Source organism: Pseudopodoces humilis, chromosome 1 (genome assembly GCF_049639895.1).
Source record: "Pseudopodoces humilis isolate 2021_Gansu_Grassland_sample_001 chromosome 1, ASM4963989v1, whole genome shotgun sequence".
Lineage (NCBI taxonomy): Eukaryota > Metazoa > Chordata > Aves > Passeriformes > Paridae > Pseudopodoces > Pseudopodoces humilis.
The window spans coordinates 43,151,775-43,175,889 of NC_142200.1; the positions used below are offsets into that span (position 1 = coordinate 43,151,775).

Consider the following 24,115-nt stretch of genomic DNA (forward strand, 5'->3'; position numbering starts at 1 on the left):
GATGCATTTTTGAGGTGCCTCAGGGCCATAAACACCATTACTCTTCCAGGGATAGCAGCTGATTTACTTAACTTTTTAAAAACTGATTTACTGCTGATAACTCTGACAAGCTTTAAACCTTTGACTGTGGACTCATGGTCAAATTCCCAAGAAAGAATGGAGCCTGGAAAAAATTGTACTGTCTTGCGAAGTTTAACCTAGCTCCAACTAGACACTGAGGGATGACAGAAATACCTCCTTGTGGGTATGCAGGACACAGGCTGCATCCTTGTTGTGGCAGACTGGCTCATACAGATCCAACATACTTAGCAAGGACTCACAGGTAACATAAATCACAGAAGAGCAGCATGGATATAATCCCTGTCATGCTGGCATTTCAGCATAACTGTGCTCTATTATTCTTAGATAAGAAAATTACAGACTTTGCTTTTCCTTTTGAAATCACAAGGCATCCCTCACAAAGATAAATGTCTGTGGCTAGTCCCCCTCTCGAGGTTATCTAGTAGTCAGATGCTAACCAGGAACTTCCATTAATTTGGGTCTGTACATTCCTCTGACCAGTCACGATCGTTTACAAAACACAGCTCCATTAGAAGTGAGTGGCTTAATCTGATGGATGTTCTGCCAGCATTAACACACACTGATATGCTGATAGCAGCTGCAGCCTTGGTACAAGACTAAGTCAAATAATGGAGACTCTTAAGGTTTGAATAGATTCCTTAAGGCTCTTAAGGAATCTATTTAAATAGACTCTTTACAAGCAGATCTGTGAAAGAAGTTTATTTACAAACATTACACTCTTACATCTCTTCTGGATGTTAACAGCTCCATGTTGTAACACGTTATAAAAGCGAGACTGTTTTATGCCATGTTGTCTGGAAGCATAAAACTGATTTGAAGGGTTTGCCTCAAAGCCCAGTAAATCTACAGAGGGGATGCTGTTCTCTTGCATCGAGTCACAAAATTTAGTGCACTTAACCACTAAGGCAGAATTCAATTTTTGTTAGAATCTTTGTTATAGCAGGACACCAGCTTTTTTTACATCTGCATCTTTCAGATATTCCTTGAGGCTGTTTGGGAAATCTCAGTCCTCATTCCATCTTTAAACTCTTTATTTGGAGTAGGAAAGCCAGTGTTTTCACTGGGGTAGCTGTCTGAATGAAGAATTAAAAAACATACAGTAGAATTCTTTATTTTAAGACTACATAAACCCACAAAGACACTCTATTAGAAAGTCAGAAAAGTGGTGACCACTTGGAACTGCAGGCTCACTCAGAAATAAATACATGTATTTTAAAAACATAGTGTAAGAGATAAATAACCAATAGGTCCAACCAAGCAGGGAGTCTGATATGTCTGGAAATACTACTCCACTTAATGTAATGACCCATCTGTCATGGTTGAGCACAGCAATGGTTCCAAGTTTATGTACTTATGTCCTTAAAGCAACTTTTACTATTAGTAAAACTAAACACACAGAGAGTATTTCTAGTCAAAGGTAGAACACATAAGTGGAAAAAATAATGCTGCAGATGCAGGAAAATTCCAGGAGATGGAGACAACCTGAAAGTTCTGCAGATCCACAGGATTTGCAGTACCTTATGACCATCTTGCTGATTTCACAGGTAGGAGATAAAAATCCTACCTCTGCCTCATTGAAAATACTTCTACTCTAAGAAAACTTATGCAGTGTAAGACATTTTTTCTTGTATAAAATTAACTTCAGAATGTTCCAAATGGCATACAAATGTCTACACGTGCATATATACGTACTGCCAACCAGTGCAGTACCCTCTCCTGCTTTTACCACATAAACTTCAAGAAAAGCAAAGCAGAGCTAAAGGGAGCTTCCTCCTGTCTTGTCACAGCCAAGGGAAGCTTTCATTACACAGCACTTCACCAGCCACTCGAGCTCTGGTACTGAAACTAGTGGAACCTCACACACACAAGGCTGATTTCTGTGTCTGTGAGGTGACAGACACAATTCCAAATACCAAATTCCACCTGTCAGTCGTATCCTATGGATGTCCAAGGGCCATAAGCTTTGCTGACAAAGCCACTGGCTGAATCTCTGGCTCTAAGGCTAAGGTAGTAAGCCTTGGCTGATTCTCATAAGTTAAATAAAGTGGAAAATATAACAATGCAAATGCTTACTTGTCCATGCCAGCATAGACCCACACCAAGTAATGGAACTCTTAGACTGAGGTAATGAAAAATTGCAGTTCTCAGCTTTTTTGCTAATTGATCTCTAACTTCTGTGGTAACATGCAAGTACTGATTGCTTAAGTTACAAATTCTGATAACCTGAAATTGTGACATCCCTTCAGGAGATCAACACACCACTGAAGGCATACTAGCTTTGGTGGCCTGGGCTTCTCAGGAAGATTTTTTAGCAAGGCTCAGGGGGTGCTACCAGGGCCCGCAACACAATGGCAAACACACAATGAGAAACTGACTCCCCACACAGGAGGACTTCAGATACACTCAATAGCAGTTCAAAAACTTTACTTGTGCTTTGCAGGTTGCTATCCATCACTAGATTGGAGACTTTTTTCCTGTTTTCCCAAAATTATGCAGCTCTGGTTATGTGGTATTCTTACACTATCTGTACAATAAAAAGCAGTAACAAAAAAAAAGTATTTCCCACATCTTTCCACTTCAAAAGCATCCCTGCCAATATAACTTAACACCAGATTTCCTTACTTGCTTCCTGGTCATATAATCCATATTTATACAAACTAGTGCAAATGAATACATTTGTCATTCTGGAAGCTCCAGCAAATTTGGATCTCATGGAAAAGGCCGAGGCAGGATGCATACAGACAGAAGGGTGCTAGACACTGCCATCCCAGCAAGGAGCCAGGCTATGAGCGAGTGTACTGCACTGTGCTGTGTTTGGTGACCCTGGAAGACTTGCTCAGTGTGGCACTGGCAGGAGTCCCTTGTAAGTCAGAGCCCATCAGGTTAAGTGGGGAGTCTGTGATTAGAGCATGCTCTTGCCTTCCTGAGCTGGCACCTGGTGCCTGCTCAGCTCTGCTCTGCAGCCCCAAGGCTGTCACCACCCTTTCATTCAGCACCGTGCTGCGTTCCTCTGTCGAAGCAGGGAAGCTAAGTGAGCCCTGCTCTGCAGCAGCAGGCACAAGCACCCTCTCTCGCTCCCTCACCACGACATACTGTGAGTCAGGGAGATCCTGAACTGTCAGGGCTCCTGGCCCTGCACCTGCCGACTTCACCATCCTTTCTGTAACCACCACGTTACCTCCGTGTGGCAGATCAGGGATTTTCACCATCCCCTGAATGCTTGATGCAGGTGCCAGCACTCTCTCTGTCACCACTACGTTCTCCTTAATCTGAGGATCTAAAAAGAGAGGGGCTGAGCGGGCAGGAGCCCCCACAGAATAGGATGTTTCCGTCATGGTGACACTGCTCTCCGCGTGGCATGTGGGGGGATGCCGGGCATTGTGCTGCCCAGAAGGGGCTGATGAAAAGGTTGTTTCTGTGACCACCTCCTTGGACAGGGTGCTTTCTCTTGTGCCACTGCCTGTGTGGATGGACTGGAAGCCACTGCCTGAGGCAAAGGCTTGTTCAGAGGTGGAAACATTTTGCTGATCTAAGAACTCTGACTTTGCTTCACTAAGACCAAAACCAGATTCATTCTTGTAGCCACCGTCTTTCATGTTGATCTGTCTACCTATACATATTTCTGCTAGAGTCTTAAACTTGTCTCCTAAATCATCAAGAAAATGGTCATCAAGATCCCCCTCAATAAAGCTGCAGCAGCCAACGGAGCCATGAGGGGAGCCTGATTCTCCCTGGGAATAAACCAGGAGACAGTCTTTTGCAGCTTGCTCTTCATCTTCATCGGCAAAAGAGACAGCTTTCTGCAGACAGAAAATAAAAGCAAGCAAAAGTTCATTAATGCCAGTTCTAGACTTAGTAATTTTGAAAAATCATAAGTGCTTGGACAAAAAGATTGAAATAAAAAATTTAACTGATCCCACAGAAACTGTCAACCAAGCAAGGGCAGTACCTAACATGTTTTTTTTTTTCTTTTTTAAAATTAGTCTGAACTTGACAGTACACTCGATGAGAAGAAAAATCTGAGATTATATTTAAAACCTTGGATACCATCACCACCTGCTGCTGTTCCTTCCAGTAAATCTGCCATTTGTGATACTCCTCTATATTCATGAAGAAATTGTTTTTAGTTCAGTGAATGAACTTCACCTCTAACTAGGTTTGTGTGGGAGAACACCAAGACCATTTCTGAGTGTATCCTAACATTTAAAGAAACATTTACTGAGAACATGCTGACATGGTATCACCTACCATGGCCCTTTTCACTAGCACAGACTACAGGATCACATCCAAGATGACCAACAGGAAACAAATCAAAAAGTTGAATGGATTGGTAAAGCATGGCTGAATAGTTCATCATGTAAATTCTTAGGCTCTATGCAGCCCACCTGGCAACAAGGAGGGTTCATGAGTTCTGGCTACAGCTCCACCTGAAAGCAGTGTCTGCCATGGACAAATATCTGTGTATGTGTTTGCATCAGCTCCAGTTCCAAAAGTGAAGGCAGCCAAATCCTCTGGGCCTGCTGAACCAGCTATATGTAATATGTCTCCTGGCTGGTCCTCAGAACCACCTTTCTGCCACATTTGAAGTTCTGGACTGGAAATTAGCTCAGGCATCTGTGCAATGTGCTATGTGTCAAGACCCAGTTTGACTCTGCATATTTACCTGCACTTGATCCTGGAAGTAGGCACACAACTCAAGATTCTGCCACAAAAATCAGCAGCTGAAACTATTTGGTTTGGTTACTTGTCTGTTTCCTCCTTCCTAATCTGAGATATTTTAGCCTCCCAGAAGTTGTATGGATACTGAGTATGACTTCCCTCTTGCAGACTTCATCAGGCAGTTATGCTTGAAGTATGCCATAAAGAGTGGAAGAAAAGAAGATTGCTACTGTTGCATCTGCTCACCCATGAGACCAGTAGCTAGAGCACTCTGAGACATACAAGCACTTAAAGCTCAAATCCTTCCCTGGCCTGAGGTGGTGATTCAAATCTGCACAGCTACTCCCCTGCAAAACCACATCATCTGCCAGCTGTAGGGTGTGAGACGTTTTGTTTGTACAGGTGATGGTGCATGGCAGTCAGACTTTCACTACAAGGAGCTCACCAGCCAAAGGACTAAGGATGTGCGTAACATGAAGAGAAACAGTTTCAACAAGTAGGAACAACCTACTGGCCAATGGTTAGGTTCAAAAAAAAAGGGGGATTGCAACATATGCCTCATACACTTTTGATGAATGGCCCTTTACCCAGGCTGCTGGGCAAACAGACAAGTCAGCACCACTTACTGCATCAGCTACTTTGAAAATACAGCCCCACCCACTGGTGTATGACATCTTAGGCTTATCTTTCAAAAACCTGCTCCGTGGTAAATTCTGGAGCTGTGACACATGATGAGTCACAGGTGCCTCCCTAGAGACCAGTTTCATATTCTTAAGTCCCTGAGATTTAGATCACAGAGTCTTTCTCAGGGCTTTTTCCCGGACAAGGAGCTCCTTTGCTATTGCTGAATATTCTGGATCCCATCCACAAACACCTTCCTTGAGAGAAGGGTCTATTTGTGTGACATCTTGCAAGCATTCAGTGCTAGAAGACTGAGCATTGTCACACTCCAAGTCCCCACATGTGTGGCTAATCCAAAAATCCTTAATGCCCCCAACTCCACAGGCACAATATCAGGACTGTTTATATCTACATATCTACTCATCTCTGTCTGTCATAACATGAATGATATTTTACAATGCTAAGCGTAAACATCAAAATACTGTTATTTTTGGGTTATATGCTTACATCATTGAAGTAGTCTCTTAAGAATTCTTCATTCATGGCTCCTGCTGCTCCCACAGCAACTCCTCCTCCAGACACCACTGCCTTGCCGTCTACACCTGCCATGCCTTCAGCTGCCATGGCTCCATAGTCAGCAGCAGAAAGAAGACGCCTTTGCTCTTCCCATCTTTCCCTGGTAACAGTGTTGTGATGCTCTCCTACGTGAGAGGCAGAGCTGCCTGCTCCTATTAGAGCTTCTTCTCCACTCATTCCTCCTGCTGCTGCTGCTGCTGTTGTTGTTCCTCCTTTCAAGTTCCCAAGTGCAGTGGGTGGAATGAAGCTTAGCACTGGCTACATAAATAAGACAAATTAAGATGTGACATGAAAGCTTTGCTGTCTAGCACATGGAACTCACCAAACCAGCAGTGGGGCTGGGTGGGAACAGGGAGGGTGCTGTCTTACGACTTGTTTGAATTTGCACTTATACATGTTGCTGCAAAGAGTAAAAGGCCTCCTAAAACAGGGTGCAGCTTCCATAAATGTATTGTCAAAAAGGTTCATGGAAATGTTTCTACAGATCATTGTTTTCTTGAAACTCAGAGGAATGAAAATGAAAAAAAATCCCTACCAAAAATTCCCATCAAAAAAAGGCTTGCAAAACTCTAGGGAGCTCAGCTGTTCCAAGAAAAACTGCCCAGTTTTCCTCAGACACAAAGCAGGGAAGTATGTGCTGCCTGCCATCTCTGTGGTGCTGTCTGGCCCTTTCTTTTTTCCTAGCAGTTTGGCTTCCTTGTTAATTATCTTTTAACAAGAATTTGGTGTGAGCATTGGCGCCAAATCAAAGACTTTTTCCTCCTGTTTCTGTTATTGTGCAAAAGCATGTCAGTGTCATGCCCTCTTGTTGAAAAGCCTGTTTTGTAGCATAACAACAAAGAGCAAATTTCTCTTGGCATTTACTGTTCCCTCTGCAGATTTGCACCTTTTTCTGCCTTTTTCTTTTTTACTAAGGAATTTCCTCTGTTTAAAAAAGAAAATACAGAGGGAAGTAATTTAAAACAGTCTGAAACTTTGAACCAATGACGGGAAGCTCAGCATTACAACCCATTTTTTTTCAGCTTTATCATGCTCCCAAAGGGGTGCAGAGCATTCCAGGCTTGCAAATGCAAATGGTTCACTCTCTATTGGTTCAATGAGATATCTTCTGCACAGATATGATCAACATTTGCTTGATTGCTTTCCCTATATTTTGGGATTTATTTGGTAGAAGTCATCTCCCACACATCCTTTGCTGAGCCTCACAGAGTTAATTTTAATTAATGTTCATGTGCTGTTAAAATCTGTTGTAGAGCTTTGAAATATCCATCTGTAGTGTGGAAGGGGCCCCAGGTGCTAAACTGAACACTGAGATAGAAATCAAAGAGAAGGGCTATTAGGGATACATGCCTTCTCCTCAGGAGCTGCTCCTTCACTGTTCCACTGACGCAACATGGCTTCACTGTGGTCTGGTATTTCAGCAAACGTCTTTGCTCCACCAAATCCCTTTGCTCCCAAGCCACCAGGACACAGCAGCAGTAACAGTGGAACAACTACAGGGAAACAGAAGGTTGCCATTAACTGTGTGGCTATTAGGACCTTAGCATACTTACAGCCACTGTAAGTTTGGCCAGCTCCCATGCTCAAATGTGTTTTCAAGGAGCTTGTGATCAGGATGAGGGCTGACAATGAGTGAAGACAGGTTCCTAAATATCCAAGGCATTTCCTAGAAGCATATAGCTGAGGCCAGTTTCCTAGAGAGCAAACTGACAACTAACACATTAGGGACTGATGGCCACACATGTATATGTAGCTATAATTCATTAAAGATCTCAAAGACCAGTTCCAAGCCCTGGCTGTCACTGCACAACCTCAGCATTTCTAACTTCGAACTCCTCTTCTTTTACTACTAGATATCAACATGGCATCATGTAAGTTCCACCTCACCACTCCTTTGACATGCCTAGAGCGTTGCCTGGGGAACTCAAAATAACCCAGTTTCAGAAGCAGAGAATATTATTCCTGTGGTGTGAACTTTGTTTTATCACAGTTAGAGTGCTGCCAGCACAAGCAATAAGCTATTGAGAGTTCAAATGCAGCACTGCTATATCTGGCCACACCATAATTACAAATATTCTTATTTTCCTTTTATTTTATCTCACCAAAGAACAATGTCACATGCTGTTCTGAGCAAGGCAGTGAATCTGCAGTGACAGAAAAGAGAATGGAGAATGTGCTGTGGTTTGAGTAGGAAGAGTTAGAGTTCACCTGGGGACATCTCAGAATACCAAAAGCATTCCTCACTGCTTCCCCACTTGTTATTTACTGCACCATAAACAAATATTAAAAGTTGTTATATTAATTTTAAAATGCACAGCTTGAAATGCTTTGAGGCTGAAATGCTGATGTTACCAGAACTAGCTGGGGATCTGTCATGACTTCCTGCAAGACTAGGAGTTTACACAGAATATATCAAGATGATAAAACCTGGGAGCTGGACTATTTCTTCCGCGATGATTTGCAGACCACATTTACAGTGCTTCTGAGATAATATGAAACAATTACTTACGCAACAAAAGTAAAAATGCCAAGATGATGAGTGCAACCGCTGCTGGTCCCAGACCCACTGACTTCGCACCAACAAACTTCTCCTGGCACACGCCATCATCTGCACACTCACAAACACTCAGCTGCAGAGTCTGTGGCAGAGCACAGCTGACCCCTTGGAAATCCTTTATTAGCATGGGAACTTCAGTTCTGCCTGGCTTCAGGTTTTGTGGTACCAGCTGTATGCTGGTGTCTGAGGCAGAGGTGGAGGGAGGTTAAAGGAAAAAAAAAAAAAAAAAAGGGACAAGAAGTGAGCAGAGAAAATTGAGTCCTGTTAACTAACTAAAATACAACTGTTACAGTCTTCTAACAAATCCCCTTCAGTTAAGCCCAGCCAATGCAATGGAATTAAGTTTAATTAGCTGCTGCTAAAGTACATGTGCTTTTATTTTTATTAAGTAATTCATGCTGGTGAGCAGCCATGACCACTTTCAGCCTCAGATAATTGTGAAATTTCACATGACCAGAGACTTAGCATGGAAGACAGCCCAATCACCTGTATAGACACAACCATGTAATCGGAATAGATACAGGCTGAACTTACAAAGAAACAGCTTCAGTCTTGAGATTCATGTGTTACATGTCACAGACATGTAATGTCTGTGAAAGAGATCAGGAGTCAACAAAACACCTGTTCCTGTCAAACATGTAAACATAAGCAAACATGGTCCAGCTGAGGGAAGGTAACACACCCCACAGGACATGTCTGGAGTTTTATAACCTTTAGAGAGAAGGGTGCAGAATACAAATTATGGTCCTAATGCCTGACTCCATATAAAGGGCTGTTTTATTGGTCTCACTCAGCCAAACTGTCAGTTTGACTGGAATTAATAAATTATGACCTTAGGACTTCTAAGAACTGAGAGTAATTAAAAATACATTTTCTTACCATTTCCAGAGGCAATTATCCATTTTGCTGCTGTTCCTTCTGGCTCATCAATGACAGTAAAGCTGAAGGGATAACTGTATGGGTAACCATCCAAATCATGAGCTGTAACATCAACTAATTTTGCATCTGAACACACAGTCTGCACAGGGTTCACAATAACTGGGCAGTTATCATTCTCATCTTTAACTTGAATGATGACTGTGCCAGTGACTGTTTTCCTTGGGGAATCTAAGAATTTGAAATATGAAAAATTAAATTGATTTGTGCACAAAAAATTATCTTAAAATAAAAAAAAACATAGCATTTTCCAAAACACCAACATTGCTGAAGGAAGCTGAAAGAGCTTATGAGAGCTGTGCTTCATTCCCAATATTAATAAATATATTGACCAAGTTCTTCTGAAGAAGTTGCAAGCTGTTTTGTTACTTTAACTTGAAAAAAGAAATTCTGTATAGCTACACAGTAACATGCAGATTATAAATGAAGAATTAGGATATTAAATGAAAATTTAGGACTATGAAGTCTGATGATAGGCATATTGAGATATTGGCAATTCCCACCTTGACAAGAGTTTCCTATCAGACCTGTCTTTGAAAACTTTTTATACAAGTTCACCTCCATCTAGTCAAAGGGGAGAAACAGATGCCTTGGGAACCCATTCCAAAAAATGAGTTGCCTGTGTCTCTCCTGTGAATACCGAGACAGCACTTGGTGCCAAACCTTAGAGATGGGTAGGTTAAACCAACTACCCTTACAGACAGGCAAACAAACCGATTTGTGTGAAAACAAAACCCTCTCAACTTACCAGTAGTTACACCCAACATGGTGATAGTGTAGGTGCCGTTTACTACATGAGGTGATTCGTAATCAAGATTTTTAGCAAGTCGGATTTCACCTGTCACTGGGTCTACTGTGATCCAGTTTGCCGCATCTTTTCCTTTCATGTAGCTGATGAAAAACACACACAGATGGACACATTTATAATGAGGAAAACAGCCATCAGTAGAAAACGAAGCTCCACAGTATGTTTACTCGTCATTTAAAACATAGATCAAATCCCTCAGTCTGAGGTCTGATGCTCATGCCACTGTAATTGGTTACGACCATAAACCTACCCTGAATGCTGAGAGCTGCTTTTCTCTCTAGATCAAAGATTTAGATCTTTGAGGTGCATCATAGAAAATACAATCAGGGAGTGAGACTGGAGCAGGAGATGGAGCTGCACTGCTGAGCACCCTCCATCTGTGCTCCCAGCAAAAGCTGGGCATTAGACACCCTAGAAAAACTGTATTACAGGCATGAGGGAAAGGGGTCCACCCCTGGGTGTGCAACTCTGCTGTGCACCATTTGTAAAGGCCATGGTGGTAGTTAAATTTAATCTAGCTGAAAAGTTGTGATTCAAAACCCAAGGACACACATGCAGACATATCTGTGTTACACCCTTTCTGCCTGGCTGACAAATGTTTTTGCATATTCCTTCCTAATTTTACTGGAGACAATGAAATCAGATTGGTAAATCTACTCTCAAAAGTAGACAGGTATGACAAACACACCATGCAAACACAGACAACTTCAGCACAAGCACATTTCACCATATATAACAAAAGAAGGAGGATTTTAATATCATCTGTTTTCTGCATAATAGAATATTAAAGATGATGCTGATGTTTAAAGTGTGAATTATCCTTTGTAGAAAATTATTCTCTTTGAAATTATTTCAGTTCAACATGCAAATTTTTACAATCAGATATGACTTCTGACATGCTCAGTTGTGATGGTTATAAAAAAATTCTTACGTAATGCGCTCTGCTATTTTTCCAGTGTCTTCATCATAGGCTTGATACTGTCCAATAACTTGTTTTATCTGCAGTTTCTCACTTGCTTCAATAATTTTTGTGCCACCAGGGAACACAGGACCTTCCTGCACATTGATCACCTTAATTTTGATCGGAATTGTTTTCGCTTTGTAACTGTGTTTAATTGACTTGTGGAACTCTGCTTTGTTTGTAACAACAATACCCAAGTTTAGGCTTTGCATTTTTTCATAATCCAGCTCCTAGAGCAATACAGAAAATAATAAAAAAAATTTAGAACTTGTCAGAATGCAGTATCTAGACAACATGCGTACATTTAATACTAAATTAGTACTATTTAAATAGCATCCTTTTTTAAATAATAAGGATGTAAATATTTAATTAATATTTAAGCAGTAAGGGTGTTACAGTGAAAGGAAGTTTCTTAATCTGTTACTCTTGCTTATTTTTAATGGATGACACCATAGGAATGGCTTTATATTATTGAATTAAACTAATTTAAGGTATCTAAAAGGAGTCCTAGCCATATATTCTGCATATGCCTTTAGTGAAACAGTCCTCAATTATGTGACTGCTTCAAATTTATGTTTGTTTTTTTTTCAAAAAACCAAATCACTCACTTAACAATGCTCAAAATTTGTATTTAATAACTACCAGTCTTCAGATAATGAAACTCAAGCAGGAAAAAAAAGATACTTAGGGCATTATGCATCTTCAGTACTTGTGGACTAAAGAAAAGTGAAAACCATAAAATAGACATTTCCACTAATGGAAAATAATTTCATCATCATTTCAGCTTACAAAAAATCATAAAATAGCTTGTAGCCCATAGCCTATGGAACAGGTGCTGCCTGCAACATTATCAGTGGCCAAGGGAAACAAATTTATACTGAGATCATCAAGGACAGCAGAAATGTGAAAGTTTAGAGCATGTTAGTACTTTTGCCCAAAGGGCAAGGAAAATCTGGGGACTTCTAGTGTATAATATAACCTACTAGTTATATTTGAGATCACACAGAATGCAAATGGAAAAACTTGACAAAATTAGTATTTTGCATGGAATTATTGAATGCATTAAAAATATGGCAAAGGAGGAGTAGCCACATATTTTACATATTGACTGAATAAACACAATTTGTCAGCACAGGTGGATAAATTATTCTAATATTTAAAGTGGAATCTCTAAAATGTATACTTACCTTCACAACGGTCAAAATTCCTTCATTTGTCTGGGCATCTGTTACAATTTGGAAAAAACCACCTTCGTTGCCAGAAACAAATGTAAAGTTTGCCAGCCAGTTATCAGAAAACTCTTCATCTCTGTCAAATACTTTTATCCGCATAATTTCCACATTTGCCCTGTTTTCTTCAATGCTTCCTTCAAACTGTGGTAAAAAAAAAAAATCCACTCTTTAAAAAGATGTAATGGATTACCTGATTTTATCAATGCAATAAATTTTTGCACAGCGTCTTATTATGGGATACTGGCAGGTGGAGGAACATGCTCAAAATTGTGATAATTGTACTTACTGTATGACTTTCAACAACGGGTAGATTGTCATTGACATCCAGAATCTTGATTTCTAAAGAACACGTTGCAGCATTCCCTCCTGTTTCACCACCACGGTCCTTTGCTTCCACCACTAAAGAATAGCTACTTTGTGTCTGTCATGGTAAGAAAAAGGTCTTTAATCCAGGCTAAAAATTAATTCTTTGCTATATTATCTCTATTACATTTTGGTAATGTCTCTTATGGTCAATTGTAACTCCTCTCTACCTAGAAGTAAATCTCACACACAAGTAGCTTAGTAGATTCTGCTAGGGTAGAACTGAGGCTTTGAAAGGGATATAGGATTTTCACATCTCCCCCACAAAGAATCAGACTGTACTTACATAGCAAAATAAAAAATTCCAGTGGCTATAAGCAGGGACAGGACCAGTGACATCTGCATGTCAGAACATGGCCAGAGGCAGAGCCACATCCATCAGCCACAGAGACAGCATTCCATCTGCTGGCCAGGGAAAACTCTGCAAGACCAGGTCATGTCCCTGGTAATGTCTTTCAATGCAGCATCAGTAGCACCTGTCCTAACACTTTGAACTGTGATTTGCACGGCAGGCTACAAAAATCCAGATGCAACCAGCATCTTAGCAGGTGGTGATCTGGGTTATCTTTGCCATACACTCCCCAGCAGAAAGAAATGATGCCTTGATTTGTGTAATTGCTGCCCTGACTGCACAGGAGAGACAGGAAGCAACAATCATCAGGCTGATGCTGTGCAAGGGAGGTGATGGGGGATACAGCCCCAATCCCATTGCCTCCTCCCTCAATCCCTGAAAAGCAAGCATCAGCCAGACAAGGCTTTAATCCCAAGGGAAATTAAGAAAGGTGAGAGGGCCGGCTCTTCATCCTGCAGGCAGGGCTGAGGGTGACACAATGGGCATCAGAAAACCACTACTAACAAACACCAGAACTGGAGGGGTTTTTTACCTCTCTGTCAAGGTTTATTTTTGCTACTCGAACCTCGCCAGTATTCTTATCCATGCTGAATGCATCGCTAGGGCTTTGGGAAACAATCCTGAAAGCAATTTTGGAATTTAGATTATTTGGTTCATCTGCATCTGTTGCATTTATCCTCATTACAATTGTACCTGGAAAACACAATATGCACCACAATGTACTGGTAAGTATTTCTACTGTAATATCAAAGATAAGATCATTTTGTTAGATGCACTGGACAATTTTCTGATGCTCCTGACTTTATTTATTTAATGCATGAAGTTGAAGAAGTGCTCTTAAGCCCAAAAGGTATGTGTTAAAAGTATATGTTCTAGCCGTGAAAAAAATTGTATCCACACATCTGTAACTCACAGAATTCAATACACAAATTAAACAACAGGTTAAATTTTCTCAGTAAATCTGACAGAAAATTATAGATACCCCACAGAGCAGAAAATGCAAGCTTTTGAACAAAGAGCTACGTGTCTCTCACACATTATTCTAAAGAGAGCATTAATTATTCCTTTACCTGAACATTACTAAAACCACTGATCTGTTTTGATGCCTTCCAACAGCTTCACTCAATATACGTGGTGGTACCCATGGTGCAATCCCCTTACAATTTGGCAGGGGGTCTTGTTCTTTGGGAAAGGGTGTACTTCAGCATACAGAGCCTAAGTTTTAACATTAGCTGGAAATCATGCCCAGAGCCATTACATATGACTGCTATTGACTTGAAAGATTGCTGAGGTTACTCAATACCTCACCCAAGTGGATGGGCAAGAATTTGTTTCTTCAGGTTATAGTGACATTAAAACAGACACATTGCCAGCTATTTATTAGGTCGTTTTATACCAGCTTTTCTAATCTTCTTGAAAATAATCTGTTGCTCTTATGTTTACTGATGTCAATAGGAAAATGGCCATTAACTTGTTCTTCAATGGTTGTGGCACAGCCATATGTGCTTACCAGCAAAGTACCTCTCCAGCCCACAGACAAAGCAGGGCTTTGGATGAGGATGGCAGACTGAAATCTCTCCCAAACAGGCTGTGACTACTAGGCCAGAAGGCAGATTGCATTTCCTGTGCAATTCCTGCAGAAGAACTTTGGTTCCTGGATTTGTGGTAGCTCTGACAACAAACCAAAGGTGCCACAAGAGGGAATACTGTTCTCTCTTGCCCCTAGGGGGATGCTCTTCCTTAATCACACAGTGCAGCTTAGCCTTGAATAAAAACCTTCATTCACACATGGATAACCTGGCTTATGTCAGCAAGAAAATGTGCCTGTTACTGCAGATATGCTGCTCCAAAGTGCATATTCACTTGTCCCCTTGCATATCTTGGGAAAAGCTAAAAGAAAAAAAAAATAAAGTTACCTGCTTCGCTTAATTCTTCTACTGAACCAACAAAAACTTCATGTGAAAACACTGGAAAATTGTCATTTATGTCCACAACTTTAATTGGGAGGTCTATTGGCTCTTCCAGTTTTGCCCCATTCTTATCTAGTGCGTGGCCTCGGACCTGATAATACAGAGAGAAACAATAAACCAATCCAATGAGTGACTGTCATATATACAAACACATATGCAAAACAGAAATACACCCATTATACATAACAAAGTATAAGTACTATAAAGGCTTATTATATATACTTACAAATACAAGCAGGTATACACAAATAACCAGAAATGCATTATATATATGTATTATTTCAAGCAGACACATTTAAAGGAAATAAATAAAAAATGGATAGGAGGAAAAGCGAAAAAATATAATTTTCAACTTACAAGAAGAATTGGAGTCTTTTCTCTGTCCACCCTTCCTGTTATGTTCAGGTCACCAGTCTTTCCATTGATAACAAATAATCCATAAGGGGGTTCTGTTACTCCTTGACCAGATATAGTGTATGTTACTACTATTCCTGTATCTTCAAGATCTGAATGTATCTAGTAGGAATATAGCAAATTAAATACCACTCAGTATATAAAATTACATTTAAAAGTGCAACAAAATATTTTTTCCATCTTGTAATGAACAAACACATTTTCCTACGCTCCTTTGACTGTGGAGATCTAGAGAATGCAGGAAGGGCTGCACGTTCTGTTTGATAGTCTGGTGCAGGGAGATGAGAAACATCTGGATCCAGGAGCTGACCTGGGAAGTCAGACCTAAGCTAGTGAAAATACCAGGACTGGAGAAGGGACAGGGTGGAGGAAAAAAAGGTCAGACCTGGAGATGAACACATAGAAGAGGCTGCAGAGACTAGAGATTACACCCGTTCTCTGCTGTCAGCAGATATTCAAAACATCTGGAGAAGTGTGCATTGTGCCAGTATCACCATCAAGGGGCAGCCCAAGCAGAGGGAAACATCTTGCCACCACCTGCAGTCATTTTATATGCTGAAATGGCAGGAGTGGTGAATTTAGGTTTCAACACTGGCACTGAACCAGACACATATCACTCTTTCACAAAGGGTAACACCATGGTTATTTTTAGCACTGTTTCCTAAATGACTAGGTATACATATTCATGCTTCTGCTCAATCACCACTAGCAGACCTGGGACCCGCTTGTCAAGCTTAACCCCATCTGAGTATCGGTGGTGGAGAAAAAAAACCTCAAAGATACTGTATTCCCCAAAGCTTAATGAAAAATGGGGCTATGAAAAGATGAGTGACTGAGCCAAACGAGGCTTTAAAAGAAAAGGAAACAGAAGGAAATGTGTCAATTTCCAAATGGCGTTCAATAGCCCTTTAAAATTAAAGAAATATTTGTGCACGTGTTTAGGGAAGCTACACTCTTATTTTACATTTTCATTTCTATTTTTATGTGTACTGCATATTAAAATGTTTTCTGGGCTTACTCTAGCAATTGGATTCTTATAGGAATTGTCCTCCTCTTCCCGTATGAAAGCTGGAGGGACTGTCCATTCTCGCTTCTGTCTGACTAGGCTGTTGGGATGAGACAAAACGCCACTCCTGTCATTTCGATTATAAACCTGTGAAAAGACAAGATGGAATGTCAGCATTACATTTAGTCATTTCAGATAAACGTTTTATTGCTGCTGTAGCCAAGACTTATGAGCAACTTTTGCTCTTTCAATAGCTAGTAACTTCAAAATCATGGAGCAGCACCACCCTTCTGAGTCACAATCTGAGAGCTATGCAGTCCTCAAACTGGTTGAAGAGGAAAACTGCACTGGTCTTTTCATCAATACAGAATAAGGCAAGACAGGCCTTAAAAGTATGAGCAAGTTTTCATGGACAGTGGCTGGTGAAAATGCACCTGCTCTGGAGGATTTAAATGTTTGTCATCAGATGTGGGAAGAAGTTTGGCACTAAGGCTGTTTTGAACCACCATTTCTGCCTTACCACTGTGTTTATCTTCCCACCAATACTGCCTTGCATATTTAACCTTTTCTCTGAAACAATACATGGAGAGCAGGCCTCTGTTCAATTCACTCAATGTCTCTGCTATCCCCATTTAACTACACCTCATTCTCAATCTGCATGACACCCCTCATCCTTCTGTCCACTTTAGTTTCTATTGTCTCTGTTGACTCCCAGATTAACATATTCAATAAAACAGTGGTTTTTCATCTACTGGGTTCAAAAAATCAATCTACATTTTTACTGTGTTAGGGGAAGTTTCTCAAAGTTCAATGCCACTCTCGGTGATGGATGTAGGAATCTATTCACTTACTTTCCAGCTTCCATTTCTCTATTCATTATGCAGCTTTCACATTTCAGAAAACGGTAGAATTCAAGACATTTATCAACTGAAATAAGGCATGGCTTTGACATGTTGCTCAGAGAACCCTTCCACAGGCACTGATGAAGAAAAATCTTTCCATTATATCCTACCTTCACGTACAGCCCATGTCCATAATTCAAACAGATCTGCAATGGAAGTTATGATAGTCATTGTTAATTCCGTGTCACTTCAGCAGTACTAAAACTTAACTTTTGTGACCTGCTTCATAAGAGCAGCAAAGCCACAATCTGACCTGTATATATTCATATTTATTATCTACCTGTAACGGCTTCTGAAAAAATTCACCCATAACCATTGACATTAAAAACATACACTCTAACTACATAATAATTAACTTTGGCACCTTTATCCTATAATTTCCAGATTATAAGCAATTAATATTTTTTTCTAATAAATTCAGACTTCATAGTAGTTTTTAAACAACCATGGTTTTTAGTGCTGAATAATGCTTCAGTACTCCAAAACGATGAGGATGTGCCACTGATGGAAACAAGTGTTGGTTGCTGGCAGCACTTTGCCCTCTTCTGGGCAAGCCTTGGATTTGTGGCTGTGGTGGTCTACCAATCACACTAGAGAAAAAAATCTGATAAATGGTGTTTAAAGGTAAGGACTAATCCCAAACATCTGCTGAAGTGTACATGACAGAAGCAGCTCTCTTACTCAGAACCTTGCTGGGAGGGATAAAGGGCATCACTTATTTAAACAAGGCAGAGGTGCTTGCTCTGACAAAACCTTGCAGGCTAGCTGCAAAGTTCTAAATACTGAATATTCAGTACTGCCCACCTCTTCACATACCAGGATAGGCCAGGACAGCTATGCATGGCCTTGAATGGTTCAGTTAGGTGACAAACCCTGGGGGGAAGAAGCCCACTTATCAGAGACCCCATGTTTATGTCCACTCTCCAGGCACCAAAGACTCTGCAAGTAACAACACCCCTCAAACTGCAAAAAAAATGTAGGTATTAGGAAGCAGCAACAATAAAAAGTAGGCTATTACAACATGGGAAACCTACAAATCAAGCTTTTGAACTTTGTACAAGTTGCAAATACTGTTACTGTTCTGAAAACTATTACTACTTATATTTTGCAACTTGGGTGATTATTTTCTTAGGCATACTACTCCCTAAGGCAAAGCAGGCTCAGAAAAGGTGGTTTTCTACTCAAATAAGTCAGTCTCTGACTGGTTTCTAGTCTGTTCACTGGGCTCTCCCTAGTCCTCCCTCTGACTCAGCCTTGATGACTGAATTGATAACAGCTTCTTTTTTTTAAAAAAAAAGTTATCTTGAACCCACACAATCCAGCAGACCGTGTTGAGCAATACAGCAGATTTCTGTTTCAACTTGTTCAACAAAACTGTTTGTCAAATGGTATTTTTCCCAACATATATATTCTGAAGACAAAAATTATCAAGCAGTAAGTTTCCTAATGGATATACATCATGAAGAGTACAGGATCTCACACCAAGCTGTTTTCATGGATGTTCTTAGTCTTACTTGATTTTACTAATTTTATGGATTTTCAAAATTTATTTTCATGGCTAATGAGGTTATACCAGCAAGAGTGACAGGAGAATTTTGCTTTATAGTCAAGGTTTTCCACAGAAGCTGCTGCTCTTTTGGAAGGTGAATAATTGTCAAGATGTCATCTGAAACATCCCTGGTTGTTCTAACTGGTAAACTGGAGGGAAAACTGTTTCTGTCTCAAAACTGAATGGAGACAAGAGGCATGTGAAGTTTCATTGTATTGGAAACCCAAGAACCCAGTATAAACAAAAGTGTCTGAAGACCAAGAATAAGCAGATCTTCCACTGAGATGTGTGTCAAAAATGTGTAAAAAATTGCAGTAGTCATAATAAAAAGAACATCTTTCATTAAGATAACTAAAAATCAATTTGTTTGCATGGTAGCAAATGTCCCTCAAAACATTCTAGGTTAATGCTAAGGTAGTAAAAAATACTTTTGCTCTGGTATTATTCAATCTACAGTCCACAGGTAGCCTCATAAGGGACTTAGGAGATATCTAGAGAAAATGTTTAAGAACGACAATTTTGTTTACAAGATGCATAAATACAAGGATAAAAAATACATAAAGAGATCCAGCCTTTTTATTAAAAATTTTTAAAGGTTCCAAAAATTTTAAATAGGGGGAAAAGCACTTTTCAGTGACATTTTCTTCAAAAACAAGTGAAATGTCAGAATTTACTGCCTGTTGAACATGTGAATTTCCCCCTCCCCCCACTTTTTTTTTTTTAGTATCTTACAGCTGTTAAATGGCTCAGAGTAGGTAAGCTCTGTCATTTGCTGTGGATCATAGCCTTGGCTCAAAAAACAAGACATCTACTGATAACACCTGTTGACCAGAGCTGAGAACACTTTGTCAGAAGAAAACTGGATAGTTACAAGAAAAAAAAAAGTCTGAGTCCTGAAGTAATGAAATTGGAATGAAATACTACAGGAAAACAGCAGGAATAGGCAAGAAGGCATGGGAAAGAAGGGAGTGACTGCCAGGCTGCTCTTGCACAAATCCTTGTTCATCAGTCAGGAAGTGACTAAAGGACAGATTTTCAACACAAAGCTCAGATTTAAGCTGTAAAGCTATAAAGACTGAGTAAACAAGAAGGTATGTGTCTGTATTTGCTACATCATGAAACAGCAGTGCCTAGAAATGTGGTCTTTTCCGTGTGCTGTGTCTTAGATTTGGAGCTTGCACTCCTGTAAGTCAGTTTGGTGATGAAGACAAGTGAAGACCTCAGAGAAGCAAGCAGGGGGGACCAACCAAGGTCATCTACTAGTACATCTTCTGGCCCTGAGAAAAAACAAACTACACCCAAATACTTCTGGACAACTGTTTATCCTGTTCTTAAAAATGAGGGATGGAGGTCCCTCAGCCTCACTAACCTAAGGGGAAGCCTAGGTAGTCCTACAGATGAAAAGGCTGTTAATTTTCATCTTCATTTTTTTATCCTAATTTTTAGCTCCTTGCAAGTTGACCATATTGCTGCTTGCATGATATTCAGAGTAAGGCACACAAATTTATGTATCTAAATGAAAGCTAAGTGCCTAAACTTTCATTATGACCAGCAGAAATAAAGCCAATACCAACAGAGATCGGAGAGAGCTGTTCAACTCGCGCCCAAACCAGTCCATATTTATTTCTCTCTGAGCTCGACTGATTGTAAGTATGTGCAATTATGTACTGTAAACCCAACACAGGAGGATTTGTAGAGCAAAGCATCTAATGCAGAGAACCCAACACTACACAACTCATGTTCTGATGGATCCTTCAGACTAGAATTAGCTTGTTCCCACAGATCAAACATCTACAAGATGGATGCATCTCCCAACATGGTTTCACCCAGGAGGGATACGAGTCACACACTCTTGAGATTTTCTTCAAAAGTACAGTCTGATTTAATCAAACAGGTGGACTCAGTATCCACTGCATCTCCTTATACCTTAACAGAAACAAACATCTACACTGAGATGTCTTAGCCTCAAAACTAATCTCCTTTGTCATGTCGACAATGCTCTCATTATATGGTGCAATTCCCTTTTCTCAATTCTCTTTTCTTCCACCCTTCAGGTATCTGCAAACTTATCAAACATCTTACTCACTGTTTTTTCTCACATACCAGTTCTTTAGTACCCCTTAAAACAACCATAAAACAGGATTTTGTGACTTCAGATTGCATTTTTTTACTGGTCTGTAGTCTGTCCTGGATAGATTCCTTTTTTTTCTGAAATCTGGTATCAAAAGTAATGTACCACTTCAGTTCAATGGGATGGATAAAGTACTAGACCTTATATATTTCTCAGCTGCTTTCAGACCTCACCACAGCTGGGTTTTCCCTCATTTTTGGAACAATATTAAAATGTTGAATCAATCCACAGATGCTTGTAAATACTTCTACCACGTTTCAACATGTTACTGGCAACAGAAGCTAGGTTGCTTTGAATTAGCTCACCTCTGCTCTTCATAAAATCAAACATCACTTTGTGATGGTTTTTATTTATCTTGTTTCTATGACTTCTGAAAATTAACTGCTATTGACTCTGACATTACAGCAGTGATCTAATATATTCAGGCCAGATTTTCATCATACCCAGCCTAAGTCTAACATCCCAAACATCAATGAAGTACAATCTGAGGAAGACATTCAGAGAAAAGGTAAATTCTGCTGCTCTCATAGTAAGATTCATACATCTCTGTCAACTATTCTTTCACTCAAATGCAGGAAATGTTCCAAGACTTCTTCTCTTGAAGACATGATGTCCACCCCCTTCAGAAATGACCGGGAAACCTCCCAGTCTAATAATCCTCGATAGCTGTGCCCGCCCAGCAGGCCCATGGTTCTGGGTGTGTGCCCTGGACATACTCCAAGTCAAGCCCAACCCTTTGGGTGCACCAGTATTCAGCACAGCCAAACACTCCTGGAAAAGGGTCGAAGGCAGGGGCCTGGGGAAATCTGTCGTGACCTCTACAAGGTACCTAGGGATGATGATACAGGGAAGCAGCCTGCAGGCAGGGAGGGAGCACTGAGAGATACTTCCAGGAAAAACTGAGAGAGGAAGAACCTACCATTCCTGATGCTTCTAAGGTAGAAGATGCTTTGAGAAGACACTACTCTTAGACTAATTTTGTTTTTAAGTAGTTTCTTAAGATTCATAAGAAATAAATTACCCTACTCCAATACTCTCAAATAAGAAACTTGACTTTTTGCCATATGAATACCTAGAACAGAAAAAAAAAGCCAACAAAATTTCAAAACCCAGCAGTGCCTCTCTTTCTCTTCTGGCATCCTCCAACTAAGGAAGGTTTATTCACTCTAATATTCTACTCAACAATGAGTCTTTTAGGCCAAACTGACTTGACTCTCAGTACGTCATATCTGGACCCATCCTTAGCTGAAACTGAGGATAATGACGATAGAGAAAAATAATGATCTTCAGGAAAAACTATCAGCATCCTGAGCCAGCACAAGCCCATCAAAATGGATGATGGTGTGGCTTCAGGTATTGCAGACAGAATACATAAAACCTTTTGCACAAGTGGAACTCCACATTTTCCATCGTTAATTGGGACAAAATGACGATAAAACATTTTCCAACCAACCCCCAACCACTTGCTTTTACTTGCTGTAAAAACAGGTTTAACTGTTGCTGGCCAACTTATCCACAACCATACATCAGTATTAAAGTTATCAGGCAACAGGTCTCCAGATAACAAATCCGATTTTGCAGGTTCCCGAGCCCAGGGAACAAGGTCCCGACCCCCAGCACCTTCCATTCTGTCCATGCAACAAGTCCTTACAGATCCCGGCCCGGCAGCTCCCGGCACAGCCCAGGGCACGGCCGCCACCCTCACCATGGAGTGGCGGCAGCCCAACTTCCGCAGGGCATTCTGCCAGCCTGGAAAGGTGAAAAGCAAAAGAAAATGCCGCAGATACAACGAAGAGTTTGCTGTAAACCAGGTAGAAAGAGCTAGAAAGCATCAGTCCAAATCCAACAAACCAAGCGTTTCGTTCTCAGTTTGTTATGAGACAGTCTTTGCTTTCAGCCTGAGAAAGTATTCTATAGGATGGAAGATCTAAAGGCTGATGGCTGAAATACAGTGAGGGAAGGGCAGGACAAAGCCTGAAGTCTCCTGGATTATTAAGAATTTGGTGCAACTCTTCTAAGGCGATAAAGACTTCCAAACTTTTTGCTTCATCTTCCTGCTAGCGTTGTTCCCTCAGAATTGAAGTGCAATTTACTAGTATAGAGAGTATGTTGAACATTAAGACGGCAACAATGTGAACTCCTCGCTGCCTTCCTGTTCCTCGCGGCGCCTCAGCAACCCCACCCATCCCAGATACCGTTCCTGCTGGGACTTCCTACCTCCACCTGCTTTCAGGTAGCAAAGGGCGATGGTTTTATCTAATTCCCAAAGAGAAAACCCATTCCCAGCCACAGGCAGCCGGCGTTGGGAGGGCTGCCGAGTCCCGACGGGAGCACTTCTCTCCGGCGGCCGCACTCGGGACCCCGGCGGCTGCATCCCGCAGAAGAGCAGCGCCCCGGTACCGAGGGAGCTCCACGGCAAAGCAGCACCCCGCACTCACCAGCAGCGCCAGCAGCCGCACCGCCGCCCCGGGGCCCCGCGGCATGACCTCCGAGCTGGGCCGGGCTGAGCTCCTCCTGCCGCCCAAGCCGGGAATGCCGGCGGCCCGTGCAGGGGGCACAAGTAGCCTCGGGTGGGTGGAGTGTGCCGGGCGGGATCCGCGCCGGGAGGGCGCAAGAGGCAGGCGGCCCCGAGCCCCGCCCGGCCCGCGGCGGCGAGTCCCGTCCGTGCCGCGCCGAGCGAGCTCCGCCCGCGGGGGCTGCACAGGGCAGCGCTCGGAGCGCCAGGCTCCGGCTCCCCAGGACTCCCGGAGTTTGCGGTTTGTTCGCCCCGCTTCCGCCGAGGAAGGCGAGCTGGAGCGTGCTAGGAGGCTCTCAGATACAAACAATAAACGAGTAATTGGTTGGGGGGGAGCGCAGTCTCATGGGCAAATAAAATCGTGAGCGTTTTTAGGACAACCTTCCCTGTAATCCTCATTTTTTTATGCGCTCCGAGCCATATTCTTCCTGCTCTTATCTGGCAGAGATCTTTCCTGGATACACCTGAGTAATTGATGCTTA

The 24,115-nt window shown here is 41.4% G+C and overlaps 1 protein-coding gene across 1 annotated transcript; it reads right to left on the reverse strand.

Moving 5' to 3' along the window:
- Positions 1–765: 765 nt before the first annotated feature.
- DSG2 (desmoglein 2) lies at positions 766–23,693 on the reverse strand. Its single transcript, XM_014257929.2, has 15 exons — positions 23,557–23,693; positions 17,549–17,584; positions 16,549–16,683; positions 15,474–15,632; positions 15,063–15,207; positions 13,679–13,839; positions 12,718–12,852; positions 12,387–12,572; positions 11,170–11,429; positions 10,179–10,321; positions 9,374–9,601; positions 8,447–8,677; positions 7,288–7,430; positions 5,869–6,195; positions 766–3,881 (listed from the first exon to the last, which is right to left on the reverse strand). The coding sequence occupies exons 1-15, from the start codon at positions 23,599–23,601 to the stop codon at positions 2,865–2,867; spliced, it is 3,351 nt and encodes a 1,116-aa protein (XP_014113404.2). The 5' UTR covers positions 23,602–23,693; the 3' UTR covers positions 766–2,864.
- Positions 23,694–24,115: the final 422 nt, after the last annotated feature.